The sequence below is a fragment of the Hyaena hyaena genome, unplaced genomic scaffold (assembly GCF_003009895.1).
Source record: "Hyaena hyaena isolate Hyena2069 unplaced genomic scaffold, ASM300989v1 scaffold_43, whole genome shotgun sequence".
NCBI lineage: Eukaryota > Metazoa > Chordata > Mammalia > Carnivora > Hyaenidae > Hyaena > Hyaena hyaena.
In genome coordinates, this window is record NW_024080675.1 from 122,890 (window position 1) to 147,357 (window position 24,468).

General features: G+C 37.7%; 1 protein-coding gene across 4 annotated transcripts in view; it reads right to left on the bottom strand.

Moving 5' to 3' along the window:
* The window catches only part of RPS6KC1 (ribosomal protein S6 kinase C1), a 180,827-nt gene that overhangs the window by 42,559 nt on the left and 113,800 nt on the right, over nucleotides 1–24,468 (bottom strand). For all 4 annotated transcript variants that reach the window (XM_039230102.1, XM_039230101.1, XM_039230104.1 and 1 more), the window contains exon 9: nucleotides 661–708. In XM_039230102.1, coding sequence (XP_039086033.1) covers nucleotides 661–708 — 48 coding nt within the window. The remainder of the gene's footprint in view (nucleotides 1–660; nucleotides 709–24,468) is intronic.

The following is a 24,468-nucleotide window of genomic DNA, read 5'->3' on the forward strand; positions in this document are numbered from 1 at the left end:
AAATCTGGGGAAATGCCAGTGATAAAGTATACTCAGAAAGAAATCTGTTTCAGTATATGTTAACATGACCTACTGCCATGCTGTAAGAATCTGAAAAAACATACATAAAACTAATCTGAAGTTGATTAACTCTAGATGCTGTGGAAATGATTAAATTAGGATATTTTGGAATATGTACTTTCATATCCATTTCAATTCTGAAATTACAAAGTTGAGGGGTTTTTCTTTTCTTGTCCCTAGAATTGAATTTAGATTAAAAAAAGGGGGGGAGGGCAGGAATGTAGGTAACACTTTCCCAAATACCTGAACCAGAGACTTTAAGGCAAAATTTCAGTTCTTAGGGACTGTAATCATAATCAAAGGGCAACAGTGTGCGGTCTTCACAAATTACACAAAATGTTTATTTATATTTAAGGTACACACTATATGTTTAAACATGAGGGAATGAGTCTTCAACTTAACCAAATGATAACCTCTAAAGGCATGCTATAAAGTATTTATCAACTTATGACGAAGAACAGGAAGTAAAACAAATATAGACCACCACAAACATAAAAGAACATTCAAATTCCCAGGGAAAAAAATTAAATATTTTTCCTTTCTGACGCATTAATTTGAAAATAAATTCCTAAATTCATGAAATATACAAACTCTACTTACTTTTAAAATGAATGTCTGTTCCGTCCTTGTGTCCATTACAAGTAAAACCTACATAAAAGACATGAGTAATGAATCATTTACAGTACAACGAAACATGGACTTGTGACTTTTTGAAACTTCACTTTAAGGGTTTCAGGGATAGGGGGTAGGGAGGAGGAGGGCATTGGAATCGACTCCACCAAAATTGTTAATTTCTGAACAGATTTTTTTTTAAGCCACCAAATCACAGTCTTTGGTTTTACTGGGGTTTCTAGGTGGCTCAATGGGTTAAGTGTCCGACTCTTGATTTCAGCTTAGGTCACGATCTCACAGTTCTTGAGTTCGAGCCTTGAGTCAGGCTCTGAACTGACAGTGTGGAGCCTGCTTGGGGTTCTCTGTCTCCCTCTCCTTCTGCCCCTCCCCAACTCACTTGCATGTGCTCTCTGTCAAAATAAACATTTTTTAATGTGGATTTTATTATAGTTTCCTTTTCTAATAATTCCATATTTTAGAAACATTTGTATATATTTACTTATTTCTATATAGAGAATATATAAAGTTATTTATATTTATTTTTTAAGAAATATATTTTAAAACAAAGCTAGGAATTTGTTTTAAAATATATTTCTTAAAAAATAAATAAAATAAATTTCTCAGAAGGGAAAATTATTTTACACAAAGAATTTTTCCTCATGGAGGGGCGCCTGGGTGGCTCAGTTGGTTAAGCGTCCGACTTTAGCTCACGTCATGATCTCACGGTTCGAGGGTTCAAGCCCCACATTAGGCTCTGTGTTAACAGCTAGTTTAGAGCCTGGAGGCTGCTTCAGATTCTGTATCTCCCTCCCCCTCTGACCCTCCCCTGCTCACGCTGCCTCTCTCTCAGAAATAAAAACACTAAAAAAATTTTTTTAAAGAATTTTTCCTCATGGAATATATATGGTTAAGAGGAAGTAAATTAAAAAAATACAGGCATTGTTGAAGTCTCATTTTCTAAAACCCCTTATGCAGCAACTTGGTATAATGTGATCTCAATGACTCAGGCTCCAACTTAAGACTCCTTTTTGGTGCTACTTCTCCATCCAAGACTCATCCTAGCTCCTCTTTTTCCATCAGCAAATCCTGTCAGTTCTATCCTCAAAATGTATCCAAACTGTGAACTCACTTGCACAGCTATTACCCTGATCTAAAGGTCTACCTGGATTATAACAATGGTCTCTCAACAGATTTCTCTGCTTCCTCATTTGCTGCCCTATGGTCTGTTCTCTAAATAGCAGTCAGTGTTTTCTTTTAAAATAAAAATCCAAAAACTTTCCTCAAGACCCTGCATGGTCTCACCCACTGCCCCCTCAAACAACCCCCTCCACCCACCCACCTTGGTAGATAAGAAGAGTGCCTAGAGATAGGGGATTCTACCATGTTACTACTTTATTACTTTGGAGACTATATAGCAGAGTTGGCAAACTTTTTCCACAAAGACTCGAACAGTAAAGATTTTAGGTTTTGCCAGCCCGGGCGCTATCTTCTGGAGCTCTTCAGCTCTGCCATTGTAGCACAAAAGCAGCTACCACTGTCTGAAATGGGCCATGTCCAGAGTAACCTGCAAACACTGTAAACAGGGCTTTGTGTTCCCCCTCCAGAGAGCTGAGAGTCAAGGACAAGAAAAAGAGGTCAAGCTTGGGACACTAAAAAAATGGTGAGAAGAAAGAGTAGAGTTCAGATGGGGAACCAGTTAGAGGAGAAGAGTGAAGTTCCATGTTAGACATGATGAATTTGAAGTGATTGTGACCATTTCATCTTTAACCTCTCTTACAAGTGTCTGACCTATACTATTTAAGCCATCATTTAAACTCAACTGAATATTCCTCCAGAGGCCTTCTGAACTCACCCCTTCCTCTTCTCAAACCTTGTCCCCACTAATAATAAAACCAAACCCTATTTCTCCTCCTACAGTATTGAATAACACTGTCATCCATGTAACATCTCCACCACCAAAGAGCTCTCTCAGTCACTATGAATTCTCCCGTCCCCTACTTTCATAATCAATGGCCAAGTCCAGTCAATTCTACCCAAGTATTTCTCCTATCCACCCTCTAGTCTCTCTACCTACCATGTACTAAGTGTTTACTATGTGCTATGCTTTAGCCACCAATGTTAATTCTTTCAACTACCCTATAAGACAATTTTACCCTTCCTATTCTACATGTGAAGACATTAAGACTTCATCTGTAGAAGCTACAATAGTAGATAATAATACCATCTACCATTTGTGAGAATTTCTGTAAAATAATCTTGTAAAAATGCTTGTTACAGCCACTTAACTATTATTGCTATCACTGTTGTTGCTTTTCCCTGACATGACCCCCCCCCAGCCCCTTATCAAACAAATACTCATCTTTCCATATTCAGCTCAAATGTCTATCTCTCAATAGCACTGATTCCCTCCTTTCTTCATTCTCCCACTGTATACAATACCAACTCCTTCAATTTTATTTTATTTGTACATGTGTCTATCTCCCAACCAGATTTCAAGCTTTTTATGGGTATATTATAGGCAGAAGAGTGGTCACCAAGAATGTTCAGACCTTAGTCTCCAGAACCTATGAATATATTATGTTCCCGGCAAAATAGAACTTTGCAGGTGTAATTCAGGTAGAGACCTTAAGACAGGTTATCTTGGATTATCTGTCTTTGAACATTATAGCCTGAAAAGCAGAGAACTATCACTGGCTGGAAGTGGAAACACAGAAGTGATTTGGCAGAAGGGGAAATCAAAGAGATTTGAAGCATGAGAGGGATACACAGTTGCTGGTGCTAAGACACAGACACCTGAACGTCAGCACAAGAGAAAGGCCATCAGGAGCTCATAGCAAACATGAGAAGGAGCGGACAGCTTCTAGCAGCAAAGACCAGTCTTTGGCTGATAGCCAGTAAGGAAGAGTTCAGTCCTACAATGGCAAACAAAAGAACTCAACCTACAACCTGAATGAGCTTGAAATTGGGTTTTTCTCCAGAGTCTTCAGTAAGGAAGGTTGCTGCTGGCACCCTGATTATAGCCCAATGTGACCCGCATCAGGCTTCTGGTCCAAAGAACCTTGATGTAATACATTTAATTGTCTCAAGATGCTAAGTTTGTAGTAATTTGTTATAGCAGCAAGAGAAAACTAATACAGGGCAGAAACTGTATTTCCTCCAACACAAAACACATCGCTCTCCCATAGTAAATAAATGTTCAATAAACATATGTGAACAAATTCAAGTGTAAACACTTACACATGGCAATATGTGAATGGAGTTTAGAAAATGAATTGGGACGAAAGTTTTATATTTGAGTATTATCCATCAAAATAACAGCTAAAAACGTGAGACCGTATCCCCAATGAAACGTTTACTTTATATCAGGCACTGTGCTGGGTTTCAAAGAATTAAATCATGTAATGCACTAAACAATCCAATGAGATAGGTATATATATTTTTCCTCTGTAACTGGCTTTTTTTTTTAATTGAAACACAGCTGACCTACAATATTATTAGTTTCAAGTAGTGATTCAACAATCATATATACACTATGAAATGCTTACCACAAAAAGTGTAGTTACCATCTGTCACCATACAGAGTTATTACAATAACACTGACTGTATTCCCTATGCTGTCCTTTTTATTCTCATCATTTATTCTATAAGAGGATGTCTGTATGTCTTAATTCCCTTCACCTATTTCACCTATACCCCCAACAACCCACCTCTCTGGCAACCACAAGTCTGTATCTCCATATCTGTGAGTCTGTTATTATTTTTTGTTTGTTCATTTGTTTTGTTTTCTAGATTCCATGTATAAGTGAAATCATATGGCATTTGTCTTTCTTTGTCTGATTTATGCCATGTAGCATAATATTTTCAGGTTCCATCCATGTTGTCATGAATGGCAAGATTTCATCCTTTTTTGTGGCTGAGTAATTTTCTTTTTTCTTTTTTCTTTTTTTTTTTTTTAACAAATAGTTTATTGTCAAGTTGGTTTCCATATAACACCCGGTGCTCATCCCCACAAGTGCCCTCCTCCATGCCCATCTCCCCCTACCCCCCACACTCATGAGTCCACAGTTTGTTCTCAGCATTCAAGAGTCTCTCATGGTTTGCCTCTCTCCCTTTCCCCCACCATTTGTCCCCTTCTTCTCCCCCATAGTCCTCCATTAAGTTCCTCCCAATCCTCCTATATGTGCAAACATATGATATTTGTCCTTTTCTGCGTGACTTATTTCGCTCAGCATAACACCCTCAAGGTCCATCCATGTTGCTACACATGGCCAGATTTCATTCTTTCTCATTGCCATGTAGTACGCCATTGTATAGATAAATCACATCTTGATCCATTTGTCCGTTGGTGGACACTTAGGCTCTTTCCATGTTTTAGCTATTGTGGAGAGTGCTGCTATGAACATTGGGGTCCATGTGCTCCTATGCATCAGCATTTCTGTATCCCTTGGGTAAATTCCTAGCAGTGCTATTGCTGGGTCATAGGGGAGTTCTATTGTTAGTTTCCTGAGGAACCTCCACACTGTTTTCCAGAGGGGCTGCACCAGTTACATTCCCACCAACAGTGTAGGAGGGTGCCCGTTTCTCCACATCCTCGCCAGCATCTAGAGTTCTCTGATTGGCTCATTTTAGCCACTCTGACTGGCGTGAGGTGGTATCTCAGTGTGGTTTTGATTTGTATTTCCCTGATGAGGAGGGATGCTGAGCATCATTTCATGTGTCTGTTGGCCATCTGGATGTCCTCTTTGGAGAAGTGTCTGTTCATATCTTCTGCCCATTTCTTCACTGGGTCGTTTATTTTTCGGGTGTGGAGTTTGGTGAGTTCCTTTTAGATTTTGGATATTAACCCTTTATCTGATATGTCATTTGCAACTATCTTTTCCCATTCTTTTGGTTGCCTATTAGTTTTGTGGGTTGTTTCCTTTGCCGTGCAGTGGCTGAGTAATTTTCCACTGTGTACATGTACCACATGTTCTTTATCCATTCATCTATAGATAGACACTTAGTTGCTTCCATATCTTGGCTATCATAAATACTGTTTCAATAAACATAGGGTTGCATATAATCTCTTCAAATTAGTGTTTTCATTTTCTTCAGGTAAATACCCAACGGTGGAATTACTGGATTATACAGTATTTCTATTTTCAATTTTTTGAGGAAACTCCATGCTGTTTTCTATAGCAGATGTACCAATTTGTATTCCCACCAAGCATTCATGAGTATTCCCTTTTCTCCACATCCTCACCAACACTTATTATTTCTTATCTTTCGGATACTAGTCGCTCTTAACTATTATGAGGTGATACTTTGCCGTGGTTTTGATTTGCATTTTCAGGATGATTGGAAATGTTTTCTCATGTCTGTTGGCCACCTGTATGTCTTCTTGGGAAAAACGTCTATTTGGGTCCTCTCTCATTTTTTAATCAGATTTGCTTATGGTGTTGAGTTGTAAAAGTTCTTTATATATTTTGGATATTAGCCCCTTATCAGGTATGTCATTTGCAAATGTCTTCTTCCATTCAGTAGGCTGCTTTGTCATTTTATTGATGGCTCCTTCTCTGTACGAAAGCTTTTTAGCTTAATGTTGTCCCATTTGTCTATTTCTCCTTTTGTTTCCCTCACCTACGGAGAAAGATCCAGAAAACTACTGAGACTGAGAATCAATTACTGCCTAAGGCAGTTAGGAAATTGTTGGTAAATTTCAATACTGCATTATGCTGTAACTTGGTGGAACAGAAGCTGGACAGCTCTGAATTAACAATGAGTGGTAAGAAGATAGAGGCAATATATATAAATCTTTCAATAGAGAAGTATGCCAAAAGAAGGAAAAAGCACTAAAATTGACGAGCTAATGGGGCCATCAGGTTCAAACTATTTTCAGATAAAGTAGACCTATTCTCCCCATAATTCCCCTTTGAGTGATACTCATCACCAATCTTGAATCTTCAAAGCATGGAAACACATTCAAAGAACTTGAACTTTTTGAGATTTAAATTAACATTATCATATGTGTGAAAGGAGGCACTTTGGCCCTCTCTGCAAAGGAGGGCTTAATACACCTCTATCGAGTCTGTAAAGAAGTGTTCCTTAAATCTTCTTTGGTTTTATATCAAGTTGTGACTCTTTTAAGCCACTCACCAGAATGCCAACCTTATTTAAATAAGATACATCTATATGAAATAGAAAACATTATACTATGTAAAAGGTACGGAAGATGTATAAAGGAAAGAATTTCTTTCTTCTACCAGAAACCCTCTTAACTGGCTGGACAGAATATTTCCACATGAATCAGGAGTGATATCTTTTTGCTGATCTTACTTAGCCATGAAGCATGAAGTGGATCAGATAAAAAGGCCAAAATTAAGATCGATAAACATGGCTGGGAAGTGCTGCTCTGTTTACATTTACTTTCTTCTCCTCCCAAGTTTGTTTGCAACTAGACAACGTTCACATTGAGGCAATAAACACAAGAACATATGTGATTTTTTTTTAAATGTGCCCTTTGACTGTCAATTTCTCCCAAACAGGTGTTGGCTAAATGATTATAAATTGGCCTCTGGATACACCTCTTCAACTGAGCCGTACAGGGCTGGTGATAATATAATTAGACCTAAAAACATCAGGCTGGTGAATGCTTTCCATCTGTTTGGCAATAATGTTTAGTTAACAATAGTCTTTAAAAGAAGCACCTTCAACTTCAGTTCTTAAAGTTATTTATAGAGCCATTCTTAACACACCAGCACTCCTGCTAACAAGAGCTTTAGCCACTTGGAAATTATTAGCCATACGGCTGTATACAAAGAGAAACGACTGCATTTAACATCTGTATCTTTCCAAATTTACACGCTTCAACCTCATTTAAAGTCATTTCTTAATGAACAGTGCTATGGCACTGCATTAATATTATAGTTGCATGCGCAAAGATCATAAGGAGCCAAACATTTTTTTAATGCCAACAGTAGGCTAATCTGTAATGAAGCTGTCAGCATAAAGGACAAAATAATAGCTTCTTTAACCCTCAAACAGAATTTGTTCATTTGTGGACTAGAACACATCAATTTAAAAACTGCTCATGGGTTTGCTCACCTTTATAAAGACAAAAATCTAATTTGGTACTAATTTGATACAATTGTCTTTCCAATAAAAGGCTCCTAAAACCATCTTTTATTTCATGATAAAACAAGTACTATAACTAAAACTGTCATGAAATAATTACCTCGGATAGCATACCTTATTGAGAGAATACTATTAATGTATTTCCTGCTTTCATTTTTCACACTGACTTATCAGCACTATATTAGCATATGGTCTAACAGAAGAGATTACTCCATCTTTGCCGTAGTAATATATAGAATAACTGCCTCTAACTGGGGGGAAAAAACACAAACAACTTATCCCTTAAGGATTAGCCTCATCTGTTCTTCAGTTCCGCCAGCACAATGAGACTTGCCCACTCTTCTTTCCTAACAGTGGTAGGAAAAGCTCCAACTGATGATAGTCTGGGTTTTTCTGTCAATTACAATAAGGAAGACCTGATATTTAATTAGGTACCACTTCTGGGAAGACAGGAGGGGTGGGGAAATATATCAAAGGCATCAAATGATTTTTTCTTAAAGCATATGAAGAATAAATTAGGAGAAAAGAGAGATGTTACTATAAAGACACTATCATTGTGGTGAGGATATGAAGACTTTCCTCTGGTGAGGATTAAGTATCACCCACTCTTGAAGCTTTTTACACATTTAAATGTTGACACTCAAAGTATACAAGTCTCTGAAAATAACATGTGCTTCAATTCCTTTAAAAAGAAAGATTACGTGAGTAATTTGAGGTGCCAGTTACTTCACAGGATTCTAGAACAATTAAAAAAAAAGTCTACAGAGGTAGTCATATTGAACAAACATAGGCCTTTCCCTTAATGATGTCACAGTACTATTTGTGTTTGCTAGATGTAATCTGAATGGACTTCAGTTGTGTAAGTTATACTACCGGGAATTCACATATAAATAAACATCACATAAAGAATGGGATCAATAAGAAAGAAGCCAGAGAAAACATGGAAACCCAATTCTGCAAGTTAGACACTTTTTCTCAACAAAATTTCAGCCAGATAAGATTATATTTACTGTACTCTGTTAAAAACTAACTTAACCATTATTAGATAAGTTATCAACTGAACCCATCTTGGCAGCATTACAGGGGATGGTAATCTTACTCTTATGCAAAAAAAAATAGAAAAAAAAATTTTTAATAGACTTCATGCCCAACGTGGGGGTTGAACTCATGACCCTGAGATCAAGACCTGAGCTGAGATCAAGAGTTGGACACGTAACCAACTGAGCCATCTGGGCGCCTCTGCAGAAATGGTTTTTGTTTTTGTTTTTGTTTTTTTAAATGTTTTATTTATTTCTAGGAGAGAGAGAGAGAGAGAGAGAGAGAGAGAGAGAGAGAGAGAGAGAGACAGCGTGAGCAGGGGAGGGTCAGAGAGAGAGGAAGTCACAGACTGAAACAAGCTCCAGGCTCTGAGCTGGCAGTCAGCGCAGAGCCTGACGCGGGGCTCGAACCCGCGAGATCATGACCTGAGCGAAAGTCGGACGCTTAACCGACTAAGCCACCCAGGCGCCCCTCTGCAGAAATGGTTTTAAGCAACAAACCTAGAGCACTAAATCTTTGCTTCCTCTCCCGTACCATGTGATGATAATCAAGTATTTATATTTACTGTTAAAAAACCATCTCATTTTGTATGCTTAGTGTTCAAACTGTATTTTCACTCCTATTTAATTCCATACCTTTTTCTCATGACAGATCTCTTATAAAATTCCAACTACTAGAAAACAAGTAATAGTACTAGGTGACCTTTAATACCTACAACTCTCCCCACTGGGCCCTAGCTTTCTCTTACCTTGATATCAGAAGGCTAGTGGTCCCTGTACCACTGCCAGCAACTCCAAAAGTAAAAGTATGTTGAGCTTACATACTTATGTTGTAATACCTACAACTCTCCCCACTGGGCCCTAGCTTTCTCTTACCTGGATATCAGAAGGCTAGTGGTCCCTGTACCACTGCCAGCAACTCCAAAAGTAAAAGATGTTGAGCTTACAGGGGCATCTGGGTGGCTCAGGCCATGACCTCATGGTTTGTCAGATGGAGCCCTGCGTCAGGCTCTGTGCTGACAGTGCAGAGGCTGCTTGGGATTCTCTATCCTCCCTCTCTCTCTGTCCCTCCCTGGCTCGTACATACTCTCTCTCTCTCAAAAATAGATAATACATAAACTTTAAAAAATGTTTGTTAAGAAAAGATGTTGAGCCTACAGTCTGTGTCCATCAGAAGTTACAGTATCAAGAGCATCAGCAGGAATGCTCACAAAAGTATTTCACTGATAAGAATTCAAAAATGAGGTAAACTTTGACATGGATAGTTTGTAACTCTAGCTTAAGGGTATTTTCATTTTACTAGTCTCAAGGATCTATATTTAACAAAGCATAAAAGGTACGCCCTAGGAGGTTTTTTTTTTTTTTTTTTTTTGAGAGAAGAGAGACAGCGTGTGCATGAACAGGGAGGGGCCAACAGAGGGAGGGAAAGAGAAGGAGGGGAGGGAGAAAGAGGGAGAAAGAGAGAGAGAGAGGGAGAGAGAGGGGGAGGGAGTGGGGGGGGAGAGAGAGAGAGAGAGAACTAAGCAGTTCTAAGTGGATGAACCCACTACAGGGCTTGATCTCACAACCCCATGACCTGAGCCAAAATGAAAACTTGGATGCTTAACCAACTGAGCCACCCATGCACCCTTAAAAGGTACCCCTACGATAAAGGATTTAATGGAAACAAACAAAAAAATTCTTAAGAGTCTTACCAGTGTTTTATTTGTGCTAGAACTTTCAAAGCATGGCACATTATCATGAGGTAGGTGAACAAACAACCCAAAATGGATATGCTCTGTGGATTGATGGCAAAGCCAAAAAACAAAAACAAAAAACAAACAAACAAACAAACAACTTAGAACCCGGTGAAATACCTTTTTGAGGCAAGTTGAGTTCTTCAACCTTCTATATAACCAAGCAATCTCTTCAAAGGTAGGAAACAAAACCAAACCTACCATGATAGTATGGAGGTAGTAGTAAAGATCTACATTTCTCATGCAAAGTGCCAGAATTCAAAAAAAGCTCTAAGTGTTTACAGAAACACATTTAATTCCTAAAAACATCTCCTATTTCAGTTTATCTAATATCTGTCTTAACTATAGGCAAACTGGCACAGGAAAAGGGAGGAAAAAACAGTAGGAAATGCAAGCAACACAAAACTAAGCTGGTAAATAACTAATTTCTCCATAAGAAAACAACTAATTTTAGATTTCTTTAAATGCCTAGACATTTGCAAAGGTTTTAGTATGCTAATTTTTTAATTAAAAGATATTTCAGCAGTGAAAGCTCTTTCATATGCACTACTGATTCTTCATCAAACGTTAACTTTCCAACTTAACACCAGTATAGCCGATGGCAGCCTGAAGGTTTACCATCTGCTGCTACCCAAAGTCACTACGGCCACCTTCAGAACATATGCATCAAAGCCTGAAGATAAGAGACTGCCTAATACTGCCTAAGTCAGCATAAGGGGGATGACGGACCCAGAGGCAGGCAACAGGCAAGCTACCAGAAAATACAAAACATGATGAACCATCAGTCACCTCTTAGAATAAGTACCCAAGGTCACAGGGGACTCTAGTGGTTGAACAGAAAGACAAGAGAAATACTCCCTCTAATGGGATTTACTTGAGTAAATTAAGTAAATGTGATGATTTTTTTCCTTTAAAAAAAGTTGGGGGGGGCGATTAGTCATATTAAAAGTTGCCCATAATTTTATTCAAAATAAGCATACAATGAATAAAATGAAATATAAAAGCTACAGGATTTTAATCAGTCTATGAATAATAAGTTATTTTTTATGCAGTCATATAATAAGGTACTTTGTTCTGAAAGGTATGTTTTCTAGGTGACATTATACCCACAATCCAAATGTTACCCAAGGAAAATGTACTTTTTGAGATTAGGTTTTATAAAAATATCTACCAAATAACAATTAAAAAGCCTAATTTCTAAGGCAACGATTCTATTTGCCACAATATTTCATATAGAAACAAAATATTGTCATGTCTTTTAAAATATGAAAAACAGAATCTCAAGAACCTGGCTATATTCGATCATAATACTGAATAACCAGCATATATTCATCTTAAAAGAAATCAACTAATATGAAGTTTTCTTGTACATCATCTTGCGTTCTGGGTTTTGTGGGTTTTTTCCCCCCATAGTTTAAATGCAGTTAGGAGAAAATCAACATAGAAACTACTTTTTTTAGACAATAATAACGAAAACACCTTTAAATTCTTGGCTTTAAAATGGCAACAGATGCATTTGGTTTGCCTTAATTCTATATTAATCCAGATTTTTAAAAATTCTTCAAAGCTTCCATAGGGAATTAGTTATAAATTAACTTAAAACCAGAGCATTATTAAGCATTTATGTACCATAAGAACTGTCATAATGAAGCCCATTTGTCCTGCCCTCTATTTAAACTGAATACAGCCCTAACCTGTTGAGTGCAACTATCTATGGTCTCCACGACCTACGTGAACTCAATTTACACCTTCATGTACTTAGTAACTTCAATAATAATCATAGTAATTTTTTTTAAAGATCATAGTTTGTCACTGTAATAGCTAAAAATAAATGCTACCAGAATAACTTTATCTTCGAAGATATGCTATTGATGAGGGAGCATAAGGCAAGCTGAGGGCAAAGTACAAGCTAGCATAACCCGGCCCCCCACCCCCCAGGGGGGATTCATGTGACATTCCCAAGACCCTCCCGGCTGTCCAAGAACAAAGGAAAGGAAAGAAAACAAAAGGCTGACTGACAGAGATCACAGTCATACAGGACAGGAGCCTCCTTCAGTTCATGGTTAACTTAGTAAACCATAAGAAAAAGGCAATCTTATCCACAGCCCAACCTCCAGAAACCTACAGGCTCTGTTTCCTGGAGCCCTAATATCATGCTCATCAAGATGTATGGGGGTTTAAGTGCTTGCCATGGGGATGTGGGAAACAAAGGCAAATGAAAAATTAAATTCCCCTACTGCCTACAGTCCCTTGACAAGTCCTTGAAATGGGCAGAGTGACCTTCCTTTAGGAACTCAGCTCCCTCAATGATGACACTTTGCTGGGGGCAAAGGGGAATCTTGGCTTAAGATTATCCTGACACCCCCAAGAATCCTGTAAGTCTCCTTAAACCATAAAAATTCCTTTATGGGGGCGCCTGGGTGGCTTCGTCGGTTAAGTGTCCGACTTTCGCTTAGGTCATGATCTCGTGGTTCGTGGGTTCGAGCCCCGCGTCGGGCTCTGACTTCCAGCTCAGAGCCTGGAGCCTATTTCGGAGTCTGTGTCTCCCTCTCTCTCTGACCCTCTCCTGCTCATGCTGTCTCTCTCTCTCTCTCTCTCTCTCCTAGAAATAAATAAAAATACTTTAAAAAAAAGTTTAAAAAAAAATTCCTTTACAAACCCCCTGTATCTTTAACCCCCAAGTATATGTTGGCAATTATACCTCAAGCAAATGGCCCCTGATATATATATCATATATGCGTATTATAATACATACATGTATTAATAATGTATATAATAATACATGTATATATTATATATATATATAAATAATATCTGAAGGATCTCATGACTGAGGTTTATACTAAACAGTAATAAATGGTGTTTTCCTAACAAACAGCTAGCCTCTCAAACTCCTGGAAACCTTGCTTCCAAAATCCCTTAGAGACTTAACACTGTCCTTAAGCCCTTCCCAGCCTGAAGGTATATAATCAGTCACTCTTCACAACCCCAGTGCAGCTCTTTCTGCCCAAAGGTCCTGTCCCCATCCTTTAATGAAATCACCTTTTTTGCACCAAAGGCATCTTCAGCTCTGAACCCCTGTCATCACCCCACAGTCCCATCACTATGAATATATTATGATTCATATTAGAAAAAGCAAGTAAGTGGGGCACCTGGGTGGCTTAGTCGGTTAAGCGTCCGACTTTCGCTTAGGTCATGATCTCGCGGTTCGTGGGTTCGGGCCCCGCTTCGGGCTCTGTGCTGACTGCCAGCTCAGAGCCTCTAGCCTGTTTCAGTCTGTGACTCCCTCTCTCTCTGACCCTCCCCTGCTCACGCTCTCTCTCTCTCTCTCTCTCCTAGAAATAAATAAAACATTAAAAAAAAAAGAAAGAAAAAGCAAGTAAGTATATTTTGGTGGTGCTAAAACAGATTTGTAAATACAAGTAATTTACTCAAAATGCAAAGGCCACTCATTCCTACATTGTTTCATTCCTTCAGGAGGCACTGAAATTGGGTTGGCAAAGCTTCTTTTGACAGACTAATATCAGGATCAGAAAAGATAAAAAGGATTAAAAAACATTTCTCCATTTTCCATCTAGAAGTCACTTAGTCAAACCCCTGGATTATTTATCTTTAGGCAAATAGCTAACTCTGGTCCAGCCCTAAAGCAATGCAAAATAGATGTGATTCTCTAGAAAATAATTCAGGGAGTAAATACTTCAACCACAAACATGAATTTAAAATCTCTTATAGTCCTATTAGCCAAATGTCAATGAATGTAAGCCATTCCTCAAAGATGTCTCCTACCAGGAATGTGAGGTTAATGATTTAGTGAACAATAAAGTTATCACAAAAATGTCTTTCATATACATATATGAAAAAAGTTTTACTTTGTATAATTTTTCAAATTCTAAGCCTATACAGAAAAACTGGGTTTAAATCAGAAATGTTGAAGAGCTACAAAAAATATCCACTTAGGAGGCTCTTCTCAGATCCAAATGCTTTAAAAGCTAGATCTCTACACCTTTGTCATTCTATTTTGATTGTCTGTTTTCTGTTTTTGTGAAGCAACTTGCCCAAGGCCACAAAACGATTATGCGAAAGAGAGGTTAAAACTCAGAAGTTCTCGGTTCACAGGCCTAAATTCAGCTCATGCCATTCAATTCTATAATAAAACCATTTATTTTATTTCTCTGGTTTGAATTATGAAGTTCACTTGGGATACTGACTTGACATTTAGATAAGTTAAATTTAGATGAAAATTAATTCAATTAAAAGTATAGGGCGCCTAGGTGGCTCAGTCGGTTAAGCGTCTAACTTTGGCTCAGGTCATGATCTCACGGCTTGTGATTTTGAGCCCCATGTCAGGCTCTGTGCTGACAGCTCAGAGCCTGGAGCCTGCTTCAGATTCTGTGTCTCCCTCTCTTTCTGCCCGTCCTTCGTTCATGATGTCTCTCTCCCTTTCTCTCAAAAAATAAACATTAAAAAAATGTTTTTAAGTATAGTCTGTTTTATTTAGCTTTAGATCCTTCTTATTACATTCACTAGAAAAACCTAATACTACAGTACTGATATAAACTACATTCATTCATGCTCTGATTTAGTATTTCCATTCTGCTGCCACACATGCTCTATAAATATGCTCAAATCAATTTATAGGCCCTGAAAAGTGCAATTAAAAAGTAAGTATGTCCACATAGTTTTTACACAGTGTTCAGAATCAGTGCAGTATGTACTCGGTTAATAAATGCTATCTTAAAATGATAATGGACACAGAGGTTACATCTTCAAGTCAATCAATACATATCCAACTAAATTGCCAATGTCAAAGGTAGCATGATTCCAATTCAGAAGAAAATGCCTCAAGAGCAAGGAAGTTTTAAATGCTATTATTTTTAAATGTTTTAAATGAGCTTTGTACTTTGGTAGCAGATAGAGCTGAACTTCTAGTACTGATTAAAACTGAAGTGTTTTCATATGACCTAGATAATTTATTTAATATAAGAATACAATGTGTCCATGTTTTGAAAAATTCCAAAATATTTTACAGCATGTATGAAATACAAAGACACAACACTCATTCGCAAATTGAAAATTTCAATGACTGCAATAAAGTACCCCAATAATCCATAACACAGGTGTACTCAGAGAAAGAGGAAAAGGGGGGAGTGTGAAGGGGAATGTTTTGACAACTTTTAGTTCAAACTACCTTCCTACCGTCTTAGTGTGATCCAGCAGATATGGTGCATTTTGAGCTGCAGATTCACACAGAATTTGAAATCCTAGAACATGTAAATTATCTCTTTTTTGTTCCCTTTACAATTATTCAACAGGTATTTACTAAATCCTCACTGCATGGACAGCACTGTATGTAGTTAGGCACTATCAGAGAAAAGAAAGAGGAGTAAGATATAGTTCCTGCCCTCCAGGACAGGTTAACAATATATTTAAGGCAACTGAGTTCATACAAGTGAAAATAATACACAACTGAATGCTGAGCTTAATTCAAAGACAGAAAAAATGAGCATACAGTAATGGAGGAAGTGAGCTTCACTAAGTCGTGGAGAATGGTCTAAATATAGATGGGCAAGAAGGAAGAATGGAAAGGGCTGAAGTAGCTAGAGAGAAAGCATGCTCTCAAAGACTCCCACAACCATGTATATGCTATTCTTTGAGCTTGGAACACTTCCTACTCATCCCTCTTGTTCTTGCTTTGCTTACTCTAAGAAGCCCCTGGAGAGCCCCAAGCAAGTTGGCCTCCTGTGTGTTCTCACAGTATCTTAGTGGACTTCCTTCACCCAAAGCACTTTTCACCCGGGACTGTAACTCCAGTTTATTTATTTAGATTCCCCACTGGATTATAAACTCTGAGAGGTTAGGTGTGGTTTGTTCACCATTGTACCTGTGGCTAATACCACACCTGCCGCACAGCAGGAGCTCAGTAAATATTTGCTGAATGAATAAATGAGGAAACAGAAATGGAAAAACAACAACAACAACAACAACAACAGAGAAATGGTGAGGAGACCAACCAATTAGAATAAATGGCCTCCACTTTTTTTGACATAATATGAGTAGGGAGGCACTGTTCATTCATTCATTTTTTTCATCAACTTTATATATTGAGTATCTGTTATCTGCAAGCCACTACACTAAATGCCAAAAATGCAAAATTAAATAAGCTACAGATACTAAGCTGGTGTTTGACATGTTTTAGAGATTTATTCTACAAAGACACATATGTTGAGCACAGGATTTAGACTACATTTTTTATCTAATAGATGTCTGTAAATACTGTGCCAAAATAAAAAAGTTAACTTAGAAAAAAGAAGAAAAATGCTTGGTCATTTAAGGTATATGAAGGCTTGTTGGAGCCACAGAAATAATACCAAAACTAACATACAGAGGTACCTGCGTGGTTCTGCTAGATGAGCATCTGACTTCGGCTCAGGTCATGATCTCACAGTTGGTGAGTTCAAGCCCCACATCTGGCTCGCTGCTATCAGCGCAGAGCCTGATTCGGACCCTCTGTCCCCCCTCTCTCTCTGCCCTGCACCTGCTCATGCTTTCTCAAAAATGAATAAACATTTAAAAAAAATTAAAAGACAAAACTACCATAAAATATGAATAAATGCTATGACAAATAAAGTCAAGACATTAAAAGGACACAGCAAAAGATATTTACTTCAGACAGTACAGGTAAGCAAGGGAGCCTTCCAAAAGAAGACAATAATTATGAATAAGATGAAATTAAGTAAGGAGGAAAAGCAAAAGTCACTCTAGGCAGACAGGTACATCACATGTGAAACATGACGCCTTATATACCTTGCAATAGTGCTAAAACCAGGAGAGCACTTTGTGGTGGTCTGGGGGTGGGGGAGGGGCAGTGTTGGACAATCTGAGAATCAATCCAGAAAATAGGGACCGAGATCACAAAGGTCTTGGTAGGCTTAGCTTAGAAGTCAAAACTAAAAACTATGTTAAAGTATTAAAGGATTTTAAGCAAGAGAGTTTTTAGTTCAGAAGGGTCATTTGTTTGTATATATTTGTTAATTTGAGAGACAGAGTGTGCATGAGTTGGGGAGGGGCAGAGAGAGTGGGAGACAGAGTCTGAAACAGGCTTCAGGCTCTGCACTGTCAGCACAGAACCCGAGTCCGGCTCGAATTCATGAACTATGAGAACATGACCTAAGATAAAGTTGGACGTTTAACTGACTGAGCCAACCAGGGACTCCAGAAAGATCATTTTTCTAAAGCATCAGTTTTATGAATTATTCTAGCAGTAGTGCTAACAATGAACTGGAGGAAAATCAGACTAGAGGCAAATGATAGTACATCTTAAAAGGAAGAATAAAGAAAATAATATATACGTTGAAACTTACACATAATTTGTGATGCCTAAATTTTAATCTAAAATACAGCTGAAGGAAAGGTAGGTTAGCTGTAAACAGCAGTACTTGGAGGGTACTGGGTCAACCAGAAATAATTACATTAGCTATATGTCACCTATAGGACTCTTACCTATTTTGCTGAAAAGATTTGTTAACAACTTGAAAAAGGTCAACATAGACATGTTGGTCAGAATTACAGATACTACAGGTGTGAGATGGGCTACATAATATGCTAAGTGTAACACTCCTTCAAATATAGGTCACTATCTCCTATAAAAATGACACTAAATAACAGTAAAGAAATTTTAGAAGATACACAATGATAACTACAAAGAAAACATGAGAGATGAGAACAGATGGCAAAATTTTAGAAGAAAAACATGCCAAATGTCTCTAGGTAGAAAAACCAACAAAAAGCAAGCCAATTCTTACTGCAGAACTCCAGAAATACGAGGTACCAGGTATTTCCTGAACACAAGACTGGGAAAAAGTCTCTACACTCTGTGCTACTTCACAGCCAGCCAGGCAGCTACCCTTCTCCTCACTGGCAAAAGACAAGAGGTTTATTCTCTGAAATGGGGTATCAAATACTACAAGCATTGCAGGTGGAACCGAGGCACGGTACTGAAAACAAGGGCATTATGAAGAACCTGCACATGGAACTGGTGAAGCCATCAGTCCCCCTTCCACCAGCGGCTCCACAATGCTGCTGGTCTTACATTAGCTCCCTAGGTAGGAGATGGTAAGGTCCTCTTCTGAGGAAACCAACTGACCTAAAAGATACACAGATTCTGACATTCATTAGGTCTCCTAACAAAACATCTGGATTGTTGCCCAAGTTGAAGGCCACCAAATGCCCAGCTCAACTAATGAAAGAAAAAAAAACCCCACACCAAAACATATCATTGTGAAATTGTGGAACAGTAGGGCCACAGAGAAGATTTTAGAGGTCTCCAGCAAAAGAAAGAGAGGGTAGAAAAAACAGGCCACATACAAAGGATCAGGAATTGAAATGCAATATACAAATGATGAAGGGAAGTCTCAGAATAACAGGACATGGAGGAACGAAGAGGGAAGCGACGCAGCAGGCTGAGAGACAAGCCAACCACGGCTGGAGCGAACGAGGAGTGTCCAGGAGACATGGCTGAGAAAACCACAGATTTGATGGATTATCCGAGGTGTCTACTTGTATTGAGAGAGGTTTTAAAGTTGTATCAGAGGGTTTAGGAATAAATGATAGGTACACGAAAAAAAATTAAGCAAATTAAAAACTGGGTAATTTATTAACCTAAGAAAAATAAAAATTTGTACAAGGAAGATCCAAAGATACTTCAACAGATGGGAATTTAGGCTGATTGTAAGTAAAATAAATCTAGAAGGAAGAAACAAATAAATAATATCAACTGGAAAGACAGCGTAACTATTCTGAAATAACTAAAAGTTGGTTATCGGAGAAGGGCAGTATTAAGACCTAACGCAGCAGTATTTGGCTCAAGAGAAAAAAGGACCCTCTAACAGTTTCAAACATGTAAAATGGACTTTGAGGCGTTAAGTAGCTCTGTTTTTATTCATGCTTCTTTATAGCCCCTTCTATGCTGCTTTAGAATTTACAGACTAACTTATATCCCTCCTGCTAAACCAAAGAGAAAAACAATGTCTTATCCCAGCCATCATATTCCCAGCACCTAACACAGTGCCTGCCATATGACAGCATTCAAAAGAAGCTTGTTAAATGGATAAATAAAAGGCTTGAAACTGAACAGTGGGGCACTAGAGATGAGTCAAAAGATCCATAATGCAATGAGTCAGATAACCTTAAAGTCTTCTGGAGGATCAAGATTACACCGCCAAGGCATAGATAGTGAAATGAAACTACTCCCTTTACTGTGAAATTACTTAGGTTGTCTTATTATAAAACTGCCATAAAAATATGTTAGAGAATCATACTTCAAATACTAGAAGAATCTGAGTTCTCTGGAACAAAAATACACTATTTGTCTAATAATTAACATTGAAATGACACATAAAGCATTTTGCAAGTATAGAATTTATTTTATATACTCTTTAAAATTTTTAAGTTTATTTATTTATTTTGAGAGAGAGAGTGTGCACACGTGTGGGGGAGAGGCAGAGAGAGAGGAGAGAGAAATCCCAACCAGACTCCACACTGTCAGTGTAGAATCCGATGCAAGGTTCCATCCCATGAACCGTGAGATCATGACGTGAGCTGAAACCAAGAGTCGGACACTTAACCAAATGAGCCACCCAGGCTCTCCTTATTTTATATACTCTTAATTATAATTAAGATGTGTATTTATACAACAGGGAGACAGAATAAGATACCAAAGCAATGAACATTATGAGACACAAGTAAAACTCTCGTGTGTATATATCAAACATATGGTTGTCCCTTATTTTTAAAAATAGGTATACTGGATACAGTTCCCTTAAGATGATATTATTAATATAATCGAAGCCTATTTTGATGCTATATATAAACCCTATGGGTAAAATGCATTCCCTTCAACAATATGCATGAATTAGTTTGTAGTTATTAACGTTACCCATACAATCTGGTCCTATTAGTATCTATTCTTTAGTCACTTGGTCACTCTTAGAGCTTTAAAAGGACCCCCTCCCCACCCACACTACAAATATTTCAAACTGTTTCATGCAACTGCCCTATAATTTTCCCCACATTCATAATAACTGGTGCTCCACGAGATTCTTGCATGAATTCTGTCTATCCAACTCACTGTTATCCTCAGTATATAATAATCTTCAACACAACATCTCAAGTGACTCATAATGGCTATGTACTAATGAATCAGAAAGCACATTCTGGCACTAACTTGTTTGTATCATCCTCGAAGATGCATAAAGTTAATGGATTAAGCAAGGTGTAAAACACAACTCTACTTAGGACGTCGATCCAAAAAGAGATATTTCATACTGTAACTCATACCAAAAGCAGCCTAGGATTGGCATCATGTTCACAATGCCCAAAACAGTCTGACCACTATTGAAATGAGATGTGTATATGTGCCAAATGCGACAGTATTTACAAAATCGATGGACTTGTTCAAGTCTATTAGAAAAACCAACAATTACATTAAAAATTGTTTAGTAGCAAATTGTGAAAAATTGCTTTCTTTACATTAGCAGATTTAGACTGCTTCTTAGAAGAGACCGTTCAAAGGTATTTATGTAGGGGCGCCTGGGTGGCTTAGTTGGTTAAGCATCCGACTTTCGCTTAGGTCATGATCTCACGGTTCGTGGGTTCGAGCCCCACATCAGGCTCTGTGCTGACTGCCAGCTCAGAGCCTGGAGCCTATTTCAGAGTCTGTATCTCCCTCTCTCTCTGACCCTCCCCTGCTCACATTGTCTCTCTCTCTCTCCTAGAAATAAATAAAAATATTTAAAAAAAAAAAAAAGGTATTTATGTAATCTATTCCAGTATACTCTTAACAATGCTAAAATGGATTATGTAATTATTAAATAATAAATAATTATTAAATTAATTTAATTACTAAAAAGAGACAACAACATCAACAGCAATGGTAAAGAAAGAGAAGATAAAAATTTATATCACACATAAAATTAAAAAGCAAATTGATGCGTAGGGGTCTTCTCTCACCCCCTTCATGTATTAAAATCCAACAAGGCAACATACATTTACTGAGAGCCTGTTATGTGCAAGCACTGTACTGGCCATGGATAAAAGCACGATGAACACACCAAATATGGTCTCCACCCTACACGTGCTTAGAGTTGAGCATGGGAAAGGGACAATCACAAACACTTTAGTAAGTGCTATGCTAGAGGGTGACAATCCAACTGGAATGAGGAACAGTGTCTAATTAAGACGTGGGACCATCAGAGAAATCCTAGAGAACTGCATGGCTGGCAGAAAAACAGGAGGCTCCAGTAGATGGCTGCAGACACATTCTTAAATTCATATAAGGCCACAAAGAATCTCTGAAATACTTGTGGGGTGGGAAAGAAAGATAGGAAGGCCCCACTTTGCAGGTTAAGAGCTAAAGTCAGTATAATTTAGATGCTAATGTCTTTATGATTTCATTTGAAACCACAGGCTAATGGGGCCTAGGTATATGTATGAACACACACACAGAAAGACAGAGGAGCATACAGTAACATGTATAATGGGTTCTCAGCAGGTGGCAGAGTTATGGGGGAAAGGTATCCTTTTTTTTAGCTTATTTATTCTTTCCTTTTTCCACAATGAACAATGTACACAATGAGAAGGTTTTGTGTTGGAGAAAAACATGAGAAAAATAACACCTGGATATTCAAGACAAAGGTTTACAAATCCTTAAATAGAGACATCTTAAAAATCATTAAGAATATATAATCCTCTCTTAAAAATCATTAAGAATATATAATCCTCTAGTTAAAAAAACACAGAAAAAGGAAATGAAACAGTCATTTCATAAAAGGAGAAATATAAACAGCCAATTAATGTTTTTAAAAATTCATCCTCATTAGCAATTAAAATGATAATGAAATCGAAATTTTCAGCTGGCAAATTCCATATGTTAGGAAGGATGTTAGGAACTTAGTCTTCTTATATACTCCTGGTAGCAGTATATATTAGTATAATAGTTCTGGAGGTTAACACACACACGTATACTCTTTGACTCATGATCTCCAACTCTGAAAAAGTGCACTAAAGAAATCATAATAGGAGGTAATTTATCTCTAAGAATATTCATCACAGGCAGAGAAAAAGAGGAAAGCAACCTGAAGAGCCAACAGTAGGGAATTGATTAAATAAATTACAGTATGGTAGTATAGTATGAAACCTTTAAAGAGAATAATTTAGAATAACATTTCCCAATTGGATCACACAGAATTTCTGAGGCTCACATTTTAAAGATGGTAACGGTGTATATTTCAATTTCTATCAGTTTAATCAATGAATATAATAATTATTTCAATATTTTTGCCTTTAAGCTAATATAGTTTGAAAGCATCAAAGTGTTTATGAAATAAGCAATGCATGCTGGTTAGTAAAGATCAAATGACACCCTGACTCAAGCATCCAATTAGTTACAACAAACCCTATTAGTCACTGTGCAGATTTTTGATTGCTAGTTTTAAAAAATGTTATTAATCATATGTTAGTTTATATTGATAAGGGTAAACTGATTTTTTTAAAAAAGCAAAGCTGAAGAAATAATGAGCTGAAATATAAGTTGATAAGGGACCTAAATGTTATAACCATCACATAAAATACAGTTCTGAACAATTATAAAGATCTCTGATTTTGGAAAAAGACAGTCTTGGGGTCAAATCTCAGCTCTGCTACTTAGTGGTATCCCTAGACAAGATACTTCACATCTCTGAGTTTAGGTTCTTTACCTGAAAGAAGAGGTAGTGTGTAATCCAAAGAGTTCGGCCTTAGGAAAACTCAGAGTCATCTAAAAAGGTACAGTGATCTGAAGCACATCTGTAATAGCTAACTGGCTGTGAGGACCAGTTTACTCACAGTCACAATCTTCTCCTTTTGCAATTTAAAAATTTTACCATCAACTATTATATGAATTTTAGGTGAAGACACTGTTGTGAAGGTCTCCATAAGCTTTCACTTAACATGGTAATTACTGTATTGATTTTTTTCCTTTCATTTTTACTATTACTATTATTGAGAGAGGGCACAAGTGAATGAGAGGCAGAGAGAGAGAGAGAGAGCGAGAGAAGAGAGAGCAGTGGGGCTCACCTGGGGCCTCGTGTTCATCTACAGTGGGGCTTGAGCTCACTCGATTTGGGACTCGAACTCAGTAACTGTGAGATCATGACCTGAGTGGAAGTCAGACGCTTAACGACTAAGCCAACCAGGCGCTCGATTTCTTTCCTCTTAAATAGACTTTATGGGGCACCTGGGTGGCTCAGCTAGTTAAGCATCGACTTTGGCTCAGGACACGATCTCACAGCTAGTGGGTTCAAGCCCCTCTTTGTGCTCTGTGCTGACAGCTTGGAGCCTGGAACCTACTTCAGATTCTGTGTCTCCCTCTCTCTCTCTGCCCTCCCACACTTGTCTGCTCTCTCTCTCTCAAAAAAAAAAAAAAAAAAAGAATACACATTAAAAAATTTTTTAAATAAACAGACTTCATATTTTAGAGCAGTTTTAGGTTCACAACAAAACTGAGCAGAAAGTAAAGTTCCATATACCTTCTGCACCCAAACAATCACAGCATCCACTGCTCTGAACATCATGCATGAGATTGATACATTTGTTGAAAGTGATGAACCCACAGTTATACATTATTATCACTCAAATTCCAGTTTACATTAGGATCCACTCACAGAGCTGTATATTCTATGGTTTTTGCCAAATGTATGGCATGTATCCACCATTATAATATCATATAAAACTCTGTCTCCACTATTCGTCTCTCCTCCCAATTGCTTGTAACCATTGATTTCTTTACAGTCTCTATAATTTTGCCTTTCATACAGTATGCAGCCTTTACTGACTGGCATATTTCACTTAGTAATATGCACTTACTCCATATACTT